General features: G+C 46.1%; 1 protein-coding gene across 1 annotated transcript in view; it reads right to left on the bottom strand.

The window, feature by feature from the left end:
- Positions 1-6,548: 6,548 nt before the first annotated feature.
- Positions 6,549-14,993, bottom strand: part of ITGB3BP (integrin subunit beta 3 binding protein) — a 39,401-nt gene continuing 30,956 nt past the window's right edge. Inside the window, exons 7-8 of the mRNA XM_075320359.1 lie at positions 10,288-10,333; positions 6,549-9,935 (exon numbers count right to left, since the gene is read on the bottom strand). Coding sequence (XP_075176474.1) covers positions 10,290-10,333 — 44 coding nt within the window. The 3' untranslated portion in view covers positions 6,549-9,935; positions 10,288-10,289. The remainder of the gene's footprint in view (positions 9,936-10,287; positions 10,334-14,993) is intronic.

Here is a 14,993-nt window from a genome sequence, read left to right as displayed (position 1 = left end):
GGATGTAAACATCCCGCCCACCTCCGTCCTTCTCATTGCAGCCGGGACGCAGGTAAGGTGAAGTTCCTCGCTCCTGCGGCTTCATACACAGCGATGTGTGCGGCCGCAGGAACGAGGAACTACATCGTACCTGTCGCTCCCCCGGCATTATGGAAATGTCGGAGGCTGCAGCGATGATACGATGACGACGATTTTGCGCTCGTTCATCGTATCATCTAGGATTTACACACTACGACATCGCAAGTGACGCCGGATGTGCGTCACTTTCGATTTGACCCCACCGACATCGCACCTGCGATGTCGTAGTGTGCAAAGCCCGCCTTAGTGTATGGAAACTTTTGACTTTGCAGAAGATAATAAAAATGCCTTTAAACATTCTCTCTCTCTCATTATTCTGGTATTTGGCAAACAGAAATAATTGTGGATCCTAATTGACCTAAAATGGGAACGGTTTATTCTGATTTCATGTCAGATAGTGATAAAAATGTGTTGACCTAATAGGCATCTCATTCATTTAGTCCAAATAAACAGCTCCAGGGAAATATTTAATGTGAAAACTAATCTTTATTACCTTCCTATCCTTAGTTGTCAGCCCTTGCAGTTACAGTTCGGGCGCCCGAGGGTGCCCTACTGACCCATGGAGATGGCCGTGTCCCCTCTGACGAATGCTCCATCCACCTCCAGATTGGTTTATATAGTGGTTAATATGTATCTCAGTGCAGCTCTTGGCAGATACATTCACTTAGAAAATATTTTGTTTACCAGTCACGGGCGAACAATGGCTCCGTTTTTTCCCGCCTGTAGGAGATAATGATATAGTGACCGGCGCATAATGGCCGCCATTCATGCGCTGATGTTCTCCATTAGGTTGTTTTAAGGAAAGCTTGTTCAAGTAAAGTAAATAAATTTCATGCTTCGCCATGTGACGATAATGTGACATTCTGGCTGGAGCGAGCCGCAGAACCGTCACGGGTTTAAAGTTTTCTGAGCAGAACTAATCAAAAGTAATCACGAAAGAAAAACCACATCCAAAAAGGACGAGGAGGATTCACAACGGCAGCCGCTCCACTTTCCCATCACCTTATTCAAACTCCATATTTCCATCACTGCGTTATTATAGGACTTGCTCTTTATCTGATCTATTATAATTAATGACATCCAAAAAAGGGAAACCACCGAGAAACAGCAGCCATTAAATAAGCCCTGAAAAGTCCCCCCCAGAGGCCGGAAATCAGCACCTTCCACCCTAAAGGGATAGGACATCCAAATACATTCATCTTCCAGTGTACAAGTGATGCCAGAAAACTAATGGTCTGACTGCAGAGACCCCACAACTGCCAGAAGGACCCCACAACGGCCAGAACCATGAAAGAGGAGATAGACTAGAGGATGAGCATTCATCCAATCAGAGAAACCTGTTATAGGGATTGTAGGAGAACCTGCAGCTCAACTAGCAACGGTCAAACTTTTATTATACGTCCCATGGATGAGGGATGAAGGTTTTACTTTGAACATCCCTTCCTTATCCTGTATTATACTCCAGAGCTGCACTCACTATTCTGCTGCTGCAGTAACTGTGTACATGCATTACATCACTGATCCTGAGTTACATCCTGTATTATACTCCAGAGCTGCACTCACTATTCTGCTGGTGCAGTCACTGTGTACATACATTACATCACTGATCCTGAGTTACATCCTGTATTATACTCCAGAGCTGCACTCACTATTCTGCTGGTGCAGTCACTGTGTACATACATTACATCACTGATCCTGAGTTACATCCTGTATTATACTCCAGAGCTGCACTCACTATTCTGCTGGTGTAGTCACTGTGTACATACATTACTGATCCTGTATTATACTCCAGAGCTGCACTCACTATTCTGCTGCTGCAGTAACTGTGTACATATATTACTTATTCTGCACTGATCCTGAGTTACATCCTGTATTATACTCCAGAGCTGCACTCGCTATTCTGCTGGTGCAGTCACTTTGTACATACATTACAGTTCCTGTATTGTACCCCAGAGCTGCACTCACTATTCTGCAGGTGGAGTCACTTTGTACATACTGTATATTACATTACTTATCCTGTACTGATTCTAAGTTACATCCTGTATTATACTCCAGAGCTGCACTCACTATTCTGCTGGTGCAGTCACTGTGTACATACATTATAGTAATGATCCTAAAGCGGGCTTTACACACTGCGATATCAGTCTCGATATCGCTAGTGTGGGTACCCGCCCCATCTGTTGCATGACACGGGCAAATCGCTGCCCGTGGCGCACAACATCGCCCAGACCCGTCACACATACTTACCTTCCCGGCGACGTTGCTGTGATCGGCGAACCGCCTCCTTTCTAAGGGGGCGGTCTGTGCGGCGTCACAGCGACGTCACTGAGCAGCCGCCCAATAGAAGCGGAGGGGCAGAGATGAGCAGGACGTAACATCCCGCCCACCTCCTTCCTTCCTCATAGCGGCCGGGAGGCAGGTAAGGAGAGCTTCCTCGTTCCTGCGGTGTCACACGGAGCGATGTGTGCTGCCACAGGAACGAGGAACAACCTTGTTACTGCTGCAGTAACGATATTTGAGAATGGCCCCCCATGTCACCGATGAGCGATTTTGCACGTTTTTGCAACGCTCATCGGTGTCACACGCCACGGCATCGCTAATGCGGCCGGATGTGCGTCACCAAATCCGTGACCCCAACGAGTTCGCATTAGCGATGTCGTAGCGTGTAAAGCCCCCTTTAGTTACATCCTGTATTACACTCCAGAGCTGCACTCTGTATTCTGCTGGTACAGTGACTGTGTATATAAACATTATCGTACTGATCTTGAGTTACATTCTGCATTATACTCCAGAGCTGCACTCACTATTCTGCTGGATGAACAATGGAAACAGTCTTGAACATGTCCTTAATACTTCTTTCTGTACATCCGATAACGGTACAATTCTTGGTGTAAAGACCATCAACAGAAGAAAAAAGACAGGTATTTTGCCGCGCTTGAAGACCATAGACTATGATGTCAGGCAAATGATTCTTTTTATTTCATCCTACGCGTTTCGGAGACCACAACTGTCTCCTTCTTCAGGGAAAGGAACCACCACCACACCAGAGTAATCTGATGACTGGTGTGAGCCGCAGTAATGGTTTCCATGTGATTGTTCCTCTCCGGTTTTCGGAGGTCGGGGGCTTATTCACAATGTGACAACCAGTATGGCGGCTCTTCCTGTTGTCACTTTTGCAAAAATGGCTGCAGCCGCAACAGGACAGACAGAATGTTATCTTAGAGGTGTAAATTCCCCATCACTAATTAAAGGGGCGGTCAGTCCGTGCTCCATAAACACATTAATGCCAAGTCCACAATAGCCATAATTGTAGCGGACAACAGTCCTTTATGTTCCCAGAGGTCTCCAAAGCGTTAAATTACAAGACAAAATTGGCTCCAGGGCTTTTCTTGTCGCCCAAAAGTCGTAAATTCTGAACCAGTTCTTGAAAACGAAGCGAACGGAAATAAATATTGAATTTTGTGTTAAAGTGCTGGAATCGACAAAAGTTCCCGGCTCTTTCCAAATTCTTTTTCCATAAGTTTTCTGCAACAAGGCTGCGGCTGACAAGAGGCCGCGCCGCTAAATACTGCATGTGCCTGGCTCTTCTGGGCAAGGTTACACCGCGCTCCAGGGTCGTGATGAACGAGCGGCGCCGGCGTCCGGCCGGGTTATAACTCCATCCTAACGGCTGGTAAATCTTGTATCCCCTGTCGCCCCTATGATGCGAATAGTCGGAGAATTCCCCCCCACTAGTGGGGAGGTCAGGTAGGAAGTAGCACTGCCCTGCATGACAATACGAGCGGACCCCCGTGGGGGGGAGGGGGAGCAGCCCCTTTCCTACCTCCCAGCAGGTGAAGGAGACTTTATCTTTTTGTTGTTGTTTTGTTTGTAAACACTGAAAACCAAATTAGCAGCAAAGTGTTGGGTTTGTGTAATTGGTGTAAATGGGGAATCCCACCTAAAATATCAGGAAGAGCTCAGTATGACAGGAGTATTGCACCCCTAGAGGTCAATGCATGTATAACGCCACCATGAGCACGTGATCAACTAATCGCTTTTATAGGACATTGCAGCACTTCTGCACTGCAGTGTATTGTCGGTCAGTAAAGAAAAAAAGTAAAGTTTCACATTCTCCTCTCGTGAGAGTGTCTTTCCCAGTAATATAGGCTGGATGTGAGGTCTGTGCGTCTCTCCCAGTAATATAGGCTGGATGTGAGCTCTGTGCGTCTCTCCCAGTAATATAGGCTGGATGTGAGGTCTGTGCGTCTCTCCCAGTAATATAGGCTGGATGTGAGCTCTGTGTGTCTCTCCCAGTAATATAGGCTGGATGTGAGGTCTGTGCGTCTCTCCCAGTAATATAGGCTGGATGTGAGGTCTGTGCGTCTCTCCCAGTAATATAGGCTAGATGTGAGCTCTGTGTGTCTCTCCCAGTAATATAGGCTGGATGTGAGGTCTGTGCATCTCTCCCAGTAATATAGGCTGGATGTGAGGTCTGTGCGTCTCTCCCAGTAATATAGGCTGGATGTGAGGTCTGTGCGTCTCTCTCAGTAATATAGGCTGGATGTGAGGTCTGTGTGTCTCTCCCAGTAATATAGGCTGGATGTGACCTCTGTGTGTCTCTCCCAGTAATATAGGCTGGATGTGAGCTGTGTCTCCCAGTAATATAGGCTGGATGTGAGGTCTGTGTGTCTCTCCCAGTAATATAGGCTGGATGTGACCTCTGTGTGTCTCTCCCAGTAATATAGGCTGGATGTGAGCTGTGTCTCCTAGTAATATAGGCTGGATGTGAGCTGTGTCTCCCAGTAATATAGGCTGGATGTGAGCTGTGTCTCCCAGTAATATAGGCTGGATGTGAGCTGTGTCTCCCAGTAATATAGGCTGGATGTGAGCTGTGTCTCCCAGTAATATAGGCTGGATGTGAGCTGTGTCTCCCAGTAATATAGGCTGGATGTGAGCTCTGTGTGTCTCTCCCAGTAATATAGGCTGGATGTGAGCTCTGTGTGTCTCTCCCAGTAATATAGGCTGGATGTGAGCTCTGTGTGTCTCTCCCAGTAATATAGGCTGGATGTGAGCTGTGTCTCCCAGTAATATAGGCTGTATGTGAGCTCTGTGTGTCTTCCCCAGTAATATAGGCTGGATGTGAGCTGTGTCTCCCAGTAATATAGGCTGGATGTGAGCTGTGTCTCCCAGTAATATAGGCTGGATGTGAGGTCTGTGTGTCTCTCCCAGTAATATAGGCTGGATGTGAGCTTTGTGTGTCTCTCCCAGTAATATAGGCTGGATGTGAGCTGTGTCTCCCAGTAATATAGGCTGTATGTGAGCTCTGTGTGTCCCTCCCAGTAATATAGGCTGGATGTGAGCTTTGTGTGTCTCCCAGTAATATAGGCTGGATGTGAGGTCTGTGTCTCTCCCAGTAATATAGGCTGGATGTGAGGTCTGTGTGTCTCTCCCAGTAATATAGGCTGGATGTGAGGTCTGTGTGTCTCTCCCAGTAATATAGGCTGAATGTGAGGTCTGTGTGTCTCTCCCAGTAATATAGGCTGGATGTGAGCTTTGTGTGTCTCTCCCAGTAATATAGGCTGGATGTGAGCTGTGTCTCCCAGTAATATAGGCTGTATGTGAGCTCTGTGTGTCCCTCCCAGTAATATAGGCTGGATGTGAGCTTTGTGTGTCTCCCAGTAATATAGGCTGGATGTGAGGTCTGTGTCTCTCCCAGTAATATAGGCTGGATGTGAGGTCTGTGTGTCTCTCCCAGTAATATAGGCTGGATGTGAGGTCTGTGTCTCACCCAGTAATATAGGCTGGATGTGGCTTGAACGCCTTACTAAGTATGGGCCTGTATGAGTTAGTACCTCATACTCTCAGTGTATAGGTTCTAGTTATTTAGATTCAGAGGCTGAGAATCCATCCTGTTGAAATACATTGTAACAAAACCTCAACTGTGAGAAGTGTCAGTGCAAATAAAAATCAACAAGTGATCAGAACCGAGTGGCTCACAGAGGATAGTCTAGACAGGATGACAATGTAGCAACCTCTCAGCTGTGAGAAGTATTAGGTCAGGACTGTACGTTTCTGCGTTTTATATTCTGCATTTTTAAGAGCCGTGCATCCTCGAACAAAAACTGATCACCCCTCATTAGATATTAGCCAATCTGCATGTTTTGCATGCTCTAAAAACAGCCTTGGTCTTCCCAAAAATAATGGCTGTGCTGGTGACAGGTGCTCGTGCGGAGCGGGGCAGGGGCTTGTATTTTCAGATGACAAGCAGGTGAGAGCAGCAGGACATTTTTTTTGCATTCAGCAGGGGAAAGTATTTTCAGACCCGAAAATGGAAATGTCCCTTTTAGGCCAAAAGCAAAGCAAAAGTTCAGAGCTATGCGGCTAAATGGGTACGAGAGCTCGGCGACGGCTCGGCAGCTGGACGCCCACATGGGGTGAAAGGGTCCCGCAGACCAGAGGTTGTTGTTTAAAAAGCAAGTTTTATTATTGCTCAAATCGGTGTATGGCTGCCATAGCACGCAGCCCGATACCAAACTATGTGGAAACAGCAAGGCAAATCTCTAAATCTCTTTAACAGAAGTTCAGGCAAGAGGGCTGCCCCCCAAAATCATGGAAATTATACAATATTATCATTATTATTAATAAAAAGGTTCAATATTTATATTAAAAAAATAATAAAGTGCACAGACACTTATAATAATTGTTGGATGCACGTGCGTTTGGCCAACAGCCATACATACATGATCGCTTGGCCATTGGCTGTAAAGTGAACAGATGGAATTTGCCCACACACCAAAAACACATCATGATTAGAGCTGAGCGGACCCGAATTGTAAAAGTCCGGATCCGTGCGGTTTCAATGTTGCCCGGGTGCCGGATCCAGGCCTGGGATTCCCGCTGTTTGATCCGACACTTGAGAAAATAAAAAAAATAAAAAGGAAAAATAAAGAAAATACGAATGAAGCGAGCTTCATACTTACCCAGGCTCCGGCTCGGCTGTACGCTGCTCCTGCGGCCTCCCTGGGCCGCTCATTTCACATGCACGGCTTTCCCCTCTCACCGGCCGGCCTGGCGTCTGTGACTGGTTGCAGTCAGTCGTGCCCCCAGCCTGTGTCATGGCGTCTGCCTGCAGTCACTGCTCATCGTGGCTCATTCATTCTCTGGAGCTCACAGCGGGCAGTCATACTCTATGGCCGCTCGCTGTGATATTCAGATGTAGCAGAGGTGGAATCGCCGTGGGACCTCGTGTGGATTACATTGGACCTGCAGGGATGTTAGAGGTTAATAAGGTGGTGAAAGAGGGGGCTTTTTTGTATTTAATTCCAAATAAAGGATTTTTAGGGTGTTTGTGTTTATTTACTCATAGTCGCCTGCCATCATTAATCTAGGGTTTAGTAGCAGCTGTGCGCTGTTATTAACCCTTATTACCCAGTTTGCCACCGCACCAGGGCATTTGGGAAGAGCCGGGTAAAGCGCCGGATTTCACATCTAATAGATGTGACAATTCCGGGAGGCTGGAGGCTGATATGTTTAGGCTCAGACTCTCCAACCTGAGAATACCAGCCCCCAGCTGTGGGGCTTTATCTTGGCTGGGTATCAAAATTGGGGGGAACTGCACATAGTCTTTTTAAAATTATTTACTTAAATAAAAAAAAAAACAAACAACTGCATGCGAATCTCTTCTTTTGATACACAGCTAAGATAAACGCAAGCATGGGGCTGTAGCCGTGGGCTTTATCTGTGTTGGGTATCAGAATACCGGGAGAGGGGGGTGGGGACACCCTGCACCAATTGTATTTATGTTTTTTTTTTTTATATACCATGATACTGAGGGTAGATGCTAGAATGTAAGGGTTCCTTCCAGATATGATATCATTCGGGCACGCCCCCTATTACATGATAGGGGCGTGTTCAAAATGCTGTCCGAAGCTTTCAGCCAGAATAAACACTCTTTTTCTACCTCCATGTGGGCATGGAGCTGTTTATAATAGAAGCGGAGGTCTGGGGGCGAGACCCCCAGATAGGGGGAGTGCAAGGGGGGGGGGGGGGTGAGAGGCGAAGTCCCCCCTTGCATAATTATGGTGACGAGAGGAAACATCATCATGCCCACTAACCTGTATGGAGCCCATACGTTTTAGGCTCACAGTAGATGCTAAGGTATAGGGGCTCCTTTACTTACACTACTTTCCCCGCCCACTGGCCGTCCTGGTGCCTGTGATTTGATGCAGTCAGCTGACACACCGCCACTCAGGGTGGGGGTGTGTCTGACTGTAATTAGCGACCCAGGCAGTGAATGCGAGGCCTGGGAGCAGCGTCCAGCCATACCGGAGCCTTGATAAGTCTACTGCATGCGCTTCCATTTTTCTATCCCTTCTACCACCATTTTTAATCTCTGGATTCTGCTTCCCATAGACTTATATGGGGACAGACTCTGGACCGGATCCATTTTTTTTAAAAAAAAAAAAAAAGCGCACGGTCCTGCTGGTCCCGGTTTTCTGTGAGTCCGCCCAACTTTAATCAGGACGTAATATTTCTCACAGAATTTGTTACATTTGTATCCAATCCTCTGTGAGCAGGAAAAATGAAATGCAGAATGTGTCAGCACAAGATAAAATGTATCAGTGCAGAGAGTTCAGGTCACAGGAGGATTATATAGAAAGGATACAACTGTAGCAAACTTTCCATGGAGAGCAGCACAAGGCCTCGGTTTTCACATTCACAGTCTGCAGAGATCTTGCAAATGGTAAGGCCTCCTTCACACATCAGGTTTTTTCCGGTAGCAAGGGTGTCACATGGACCGCACACTGATGGGATGCATATGACATCAGTGTGACACGTATCGGAGATAAAACACAGGTTACATAAAAATAAAGAATATTTATACTTACCTGTCTCCGGCGCTGCTGTTTATTCCGGGCCCGCTCATTATGCTCATGTATATTCACCGCACTCAGCGCGGATCTGGAAGTAACAGCAGCACCGGAGACAGGCAAGTATACCAGCTCATGCTATCCGGATAGCACATGGACGCTGCTGTTTCTTCTGGGCCCGCTCATTATGCTCATGAATATTCATTTCACTCAGCGCGGATTCAGAAGTAACAGCAGCACCGGAGACAGGCAAGTATACCAGCTCATGCTATCCGGATAGCACATGGACGCTGCTGTTTCTTCTGGGCCCGCTCATTATGCTCATGAATATTCATTGCACTCAGCGCGGATTCAGAAGTAACAGCTGCGCCGGAGACAGGTAAGTATACCAGCTCATACTGTCCGTGTGCTATCCGAATGTCACACTGATAGCACGCGCATACACATATGCACCATGAAACACGTGTGTGTTTTACACGGATGTGTGAAGGAGGCCTAACACAAACTATAATCACAGTTTTTGAACTGTAAGGCTATGTGTGCACTCTGAGAATTTGGTACAGAAATTTCTGCACCAAACTGCATCTCTTGGCAGAAAAAACCCCAAAAATATGTGTTTTTTTCTATGCATTTTGGGGTGGAAAAATGCTGCAAAAACGCTGAAAGAATTGACATGCTGCAGATTTATTTCTGCACTAAATTTGTCAGGGTAAAAAAGCACGTGCAGAAAACTTGAGCATTTAAATTGACTTTACTTGAATAAGGATTTACTTGCAGTTTTGTGACATAACTGCACCTAAAAACACATAAATAAGGTGATAAAAATGCACTGTGTCCACACAGGTTAAAATGATTACACTTTCTTTTTAACACCTGAATGTTTTGCATGAAGCGAACGCTTTATCCGATGTCCCAGGAATGTCTGCACCCCACTGTTCTGGGGGTGAATATCCTGAGATAAAGAGCATAATCCACTGGTGGTAAGAATCGCTGAAGAAACTGGACCTAGATAAGGGGGGGAAACAAAAAAATGTGAATAGTATGAAGCTTTGAGACCACAACAGAAGGAAAAATAGCACAGACCAATTTAAAACGCCCTCAACAGGAGTAAGAGGAGTGAGGGGGGTTGGGGAGGCCCCCACAAGCCATACAGGACTATACGATATGCCATCACCGTATAATATGGGAAGATGCTTAAGTAGTGAAGGCTGCAGAAAAGCACTCGCTGCCCCTTTAGCGGCCACATTTTTTAAGCTTTAGCGCCATTTTTCAGATTTACAAGATTATAAATATATATATTTTTTTTTAAACTTGTTGACTCTTTGGGTCAGGGAGCGATGACATTCGGGGCACTCACCTTCATCCGATGCGCGGCCGCTTCTTTATTTTTCTCACTTCGCAAACTACGGAAAAAAAAAAAATGACATAACATCTCATCCTCCGGGCAAAGTGCTCAGCGCATTACATGCTGGACGGGAGCGGCAAGGTGATTGTAGGACTAATAAGAGTGCACATGTAAAAACCAAAGTACTTTTTGGTGAAATCTTTTATACCCTTATACCCCCCATGGCATGCAGAAAAGAAACTCAAGACACAAAAATAGTAGCATCAAGTCGGTGATAACGTATGACGATACTACAATAGTGTATCTCTACACCAGGAGAACAGAGTAAATTTGCTTCAAAGAATATCAAAAAGTTTATTATCAAGTTATTACACATACAATATTACGTGAGATAAAACAGGCACGAGAGGAAAAGATGATATAAAAGGCAATAACACCTGGGGGCTGCACAACCATTAATAAGAAGAGATCCAAACTCTAACCACCAGGCAATATGTATCCATCAAAGCAAGAAAAAGAGCCCCAGTGGGCTCATTTATCAAAGGCACAGCCCAATTTTTGTTTGATGGTTACCCAGGCCCAAGTGGAGGGTAAACAAATAGGCAACAGGCAAGCAGTAGTTGTGCTAAAGGAACACATGCATCAGGCGTCCCCTATTAGGTAAATAGACCCATAAGGGTTCAGTGTACATACAATAAGCCGGGGCAAGCTGTATGCATGTGGACCCAGTCCACCAATACTGCTAACCTGTAAAAGCCAAGGAATGTGCAGACCGACCAAGGGTGACAGGGAGGGTGAGACCCCCAGTACAAACTCCAACGTACGTTTCACGATGGTAGTGTTCGCTTCGTCAGGGAGTGGGTACGTAGCACAGAAGGGCTACTATAAATAGCCCAAAGCACAGCTGGGGCACCGCACTGATAAATCTTGGCGCGTGCGCACATCGCGCCAGGCAGACCCAGCACCTCCCACCGGCCGTCACGATCCGGCGCATGCGCGGGAGTGGGGACGCGTCTCCATAGCTCCCGCGCATGCGCCCCGATCAATCAGAGACGGCCGCGGCAGGCCGGGCTGGCGGCGGAAATGCGCACGCGCGCATCAGTGCAGAACGGAGCTCAAAGGATCAGGGACACAGGCTATGTTGAGATCATGAATCATAGGTAAATACAAAAGAGACATAATACAATAACACTTGAGCTGCGTGATCCGGTTCCAGGAGTCCGTATGTAGATGTAGAATTGAGATGTGTCAAGAACAATTCATATTAGAGACCCAGATGAAAAAATCTGTGCTAAATAAAACAAGATGAAAGTAGGGGAAAACACAAAAAAGAAAAAATTAAAAATAGAACATGAATAACAAACAAAAACAAGCACATTGCGCCACAAAAATGAATGGCCACCATATTTGCTATATAAAAGAAACAATGAAAAAATACCCCTAAAAAATGGGGGGGGGGCAAACCCAAAGTGGTGTCAAAGAAAAGAGGCAAAGCTCAAAGCCTCATTGAGACCAGATGGGGCGACCGTTCCAAGAGTCACCATCCATCTAGTCTCACGCTGGGCCAGCCTCCGCTTAATGTTGCCACCACGAATGCCACTGTGAACGACTTCAATGCCGCGAATCAGTAAAGATTTAGGATCACAACCATGATGTGATTTAAAATGACGCGGCAGCGTCTTCAGAGTGGCAAGATCATCAACTGTCCGAGCCGCCGCAATATCTCGCGCATGTTCCCTTACGCGGATGCGGAGCTCACGGGATGTCAACCCAATATAGATTGCCGCAATGTCTCGCGCAGTTTCGTGTTTACATCTGCTGATGGGAAACGCGAGTTTCACATCAGAGACTACATTTCTTGTGGTACATCTAATGTGATTTATTACGCGGTATGCGGGTGCTCACTAATCTATATTGGGTTGACATCCCGTGAGCTCCGCATCCGCGTAAGGGAACATGCGCGAGATATTGCGGCGGCTCGGACAGTTGATGATCTTGCCACTCTGAAGACGCTGCCGCGTCATTTTAAATCACATCATGGTTGTGATCCTAAATCTTTACTGATTCGCGGCATTGAAGTCGTTCACAGTGGCATTCGTGGTGGCAACATTAAGCGGAGGCTGGCCCAGCGTGAGACTAGATGGATGGTGACTCTTGGAACGGTCGCCCCATCTGGTCTCAATGAGGCTTTGAGCTTTGCCTCTTTTCTTTGACACCACTTTGGGTTTGCCCCCCCCCATTTTTTAGGGGTATTTTTTCATTGTTTCTTTTATATAGCAAATATGGTGGCCATTCATTTTTGTGGCGCAATGTGCTTGTTTTTGTTTGTTATTCATGTTCTATTTTTAATTTTTTCTTTTTTGTGTTTTCCCCTACTTTCATCTTGTTTTATTTAGCACAGATTTTTTCATCTGGGTCTCTAATATGAATTGTTTTTGACACATCTCAATTCTACATCTACATACGGACTCCTGGAACCGGATCACGCAGCTCAAGTGTTATTGTATTATGTCTCTTTTGTATTTACCTATGATTCATGATCTCAACATAGCCTGTGTCCCTGATCCTTTGAGCTCCGTTCTGCACTGATGCGCGTGTGCGCATTTCCGCCGCCAGCCCGGCCTGCTGCGGCCGTCTCTGATTGATCGGGGCGCATGCGCGGGAGCTATGGAGACGCGTCCCCGCTCCCGCGCATGCGCCGGATCGTGACGGCCGGTGGGAGGTGCTGGGTCTGCCTGGCGCGATGTGCGCACGCGCCAAGATTTATCAGTGCGGTGCCCCAGCTGTGCTTTGGGCTATTTATAGTAGCCCTTCTGTGCTACGTACCCACTCCCTGACGAAGCGAACACTACCATCGTGAAACGTACGTTGGAGTTTGTACTGGGGGTCTCACCCTCCCTGTCACCCTTGGTCGGTCTGCACATTCCTTGGCTTTTACAGGTTAGCAGTATTGGTGGACTGGGTCCACATGCATACAGCTTGCCCCGGCTTATTGTATGTACACTGAACCCTTATGGGTCTATTTACCTAATAGGGGACGCCTGATGCATGTGTTCCTTTAGCACAACTACTGCTTGCCTGTTGCCTATTTGTTTACCCTCCACTTGGGCCTGGGTAACCATCAAACAAAAATTGGGCTGTGCCTTTGATAAATGAGCCCACTGGGGCTCTTTTTCTTGCTTTGATGGATACATATTGCCTGGTGGTTAGAGTTTGGATCTCTTCTTATTAATGGTTGTGCAGCCCCCAGGTGTTATTGCCTTTTATATCATCTTTTCCTCTCGTGCCTGTTTTATCTCACGTAATATTGTATGTGTAATAACTTGATAATAAACTTTTTGATATTCTTTGAAGCAAATTTACTCTGTTCTCCTGGTGTTGATGTGCTCTAATGAGTAGCTCTGAAGTGGTGTGGTGATTGGTCTTGACCCACCCCATTTCAATTGTCTGTATGGATTCCTGTAATCTAATCATATTCTCTGTGGTTTCCACAGTTTTTGTCCTTATTACTATGGATTTTAGGGCCCGCGATGATGCCTGGCTCTCTCAATTGAATATGGCACTTGAAGCGACTGGCAATATGGGTGACGAGGTTTCCGGTGATGTTGATACAAGAGAGGCGGTTTCCCGATACAGGGAACTTTTAAGACGTAGAACTAAGACGTGGTGGAACAGGGCGTTCCTGGATAAATACATATCGAAACATCTAATCCCAAGGGGTCTTCGAATACAAGTGTTCCCTTCCTTTCCCGTTGAAAATGACTCTTTTAGAGCTAAGTGGGAGGAGCTGTCAAATGTTTGCTCGAGGGGCCATTTGCAACTTCTTAGTGAATTCAACTCTTCATCCATCAATGAGATGGAAAAGGAAATGGAGCAACTTCTCCAACTTATCAGGTCAAAATTAACTACAGATGCATTAGCCAAATTTAATAATGACATTGATGCAGAACTTGGCAAATTGGAGAAGGAGTTACAGTCATTCAAGCTCAAAAAGTTTCAAAGAGATGTACGTGACCAGCAACTTAATCAGGTCTATAGATGGCAGCAACCCTCTTTTAGATCTCGATCTAAATATCGATCAAAGTCTGGATCACGTTCTCGTTCAACTTCTGTAGCGTCCGGTCTCTCCGCTGATGAAGGTGGATCCTCTGGGCGTTCTAATCCAAATACAATATCTGACCCAATACCATCTGGCGTGATAACAAGATTGAAGTCCTCCATGCATGCCCCACACAAAACATCTAAAAAGGTTAGCGGGGCATTGCAAGTAATTAATCTTTCCACACATATACTGTCAGAGGCTCAGGTTGAGGTCCTCTCTATGGGCCTCTCTTTCTCCCCGACTAATTCTTTTGATTTTTTTACAGCTATGAAAGATCTATTTCTGTTTTCCCGTAAGTTGGTTCTAAAGAAACTCCACAGTCGTGATGTGCCAACTTTCGATTTGGATAGTCGGGCAGAGAGAGAGGCTCTAGCAGTTTTGGAGGAGCTTCAATCCGAACAACAACCCTCTGACAGTATTGGTAGGTTTCCATCTTGTATCATGCCTAGGTCAGTTAAGTTTCCCCCCTTGTCATTATGTCCCTCTGTTGATATTTTTACCAAATTGGTTGTAGATGACTTTTCGCATTTGTCATCTAGACGGCATAATGATAACCTCACTTGTCAACAGAGGTCGGCCCTCAAACAATTGGAATCATGGAGGGACGTACTTTTTA

Source organism: Anomaloglossus baeobatrachus, chromosome 8 (assembly GCF_048569485.1).
Source record: "Anomaloglossus baeobatrachus isolate aAnoBae1 chromosome 8, aAnoBae1.hap1, whole genome shotgun sequence".
Taxonomy (NCBI): Eukaryota; Metazoa; Chordata; class Amphibia; order Anura; family Aromobatidae; genus Anomaloglossus; species Anomaloglossus baeobatrachus.
Note: the sequence above shows the minus strand (reverse complement) of the source record. Positions and strands in the feature narration are given on the sequence as shown.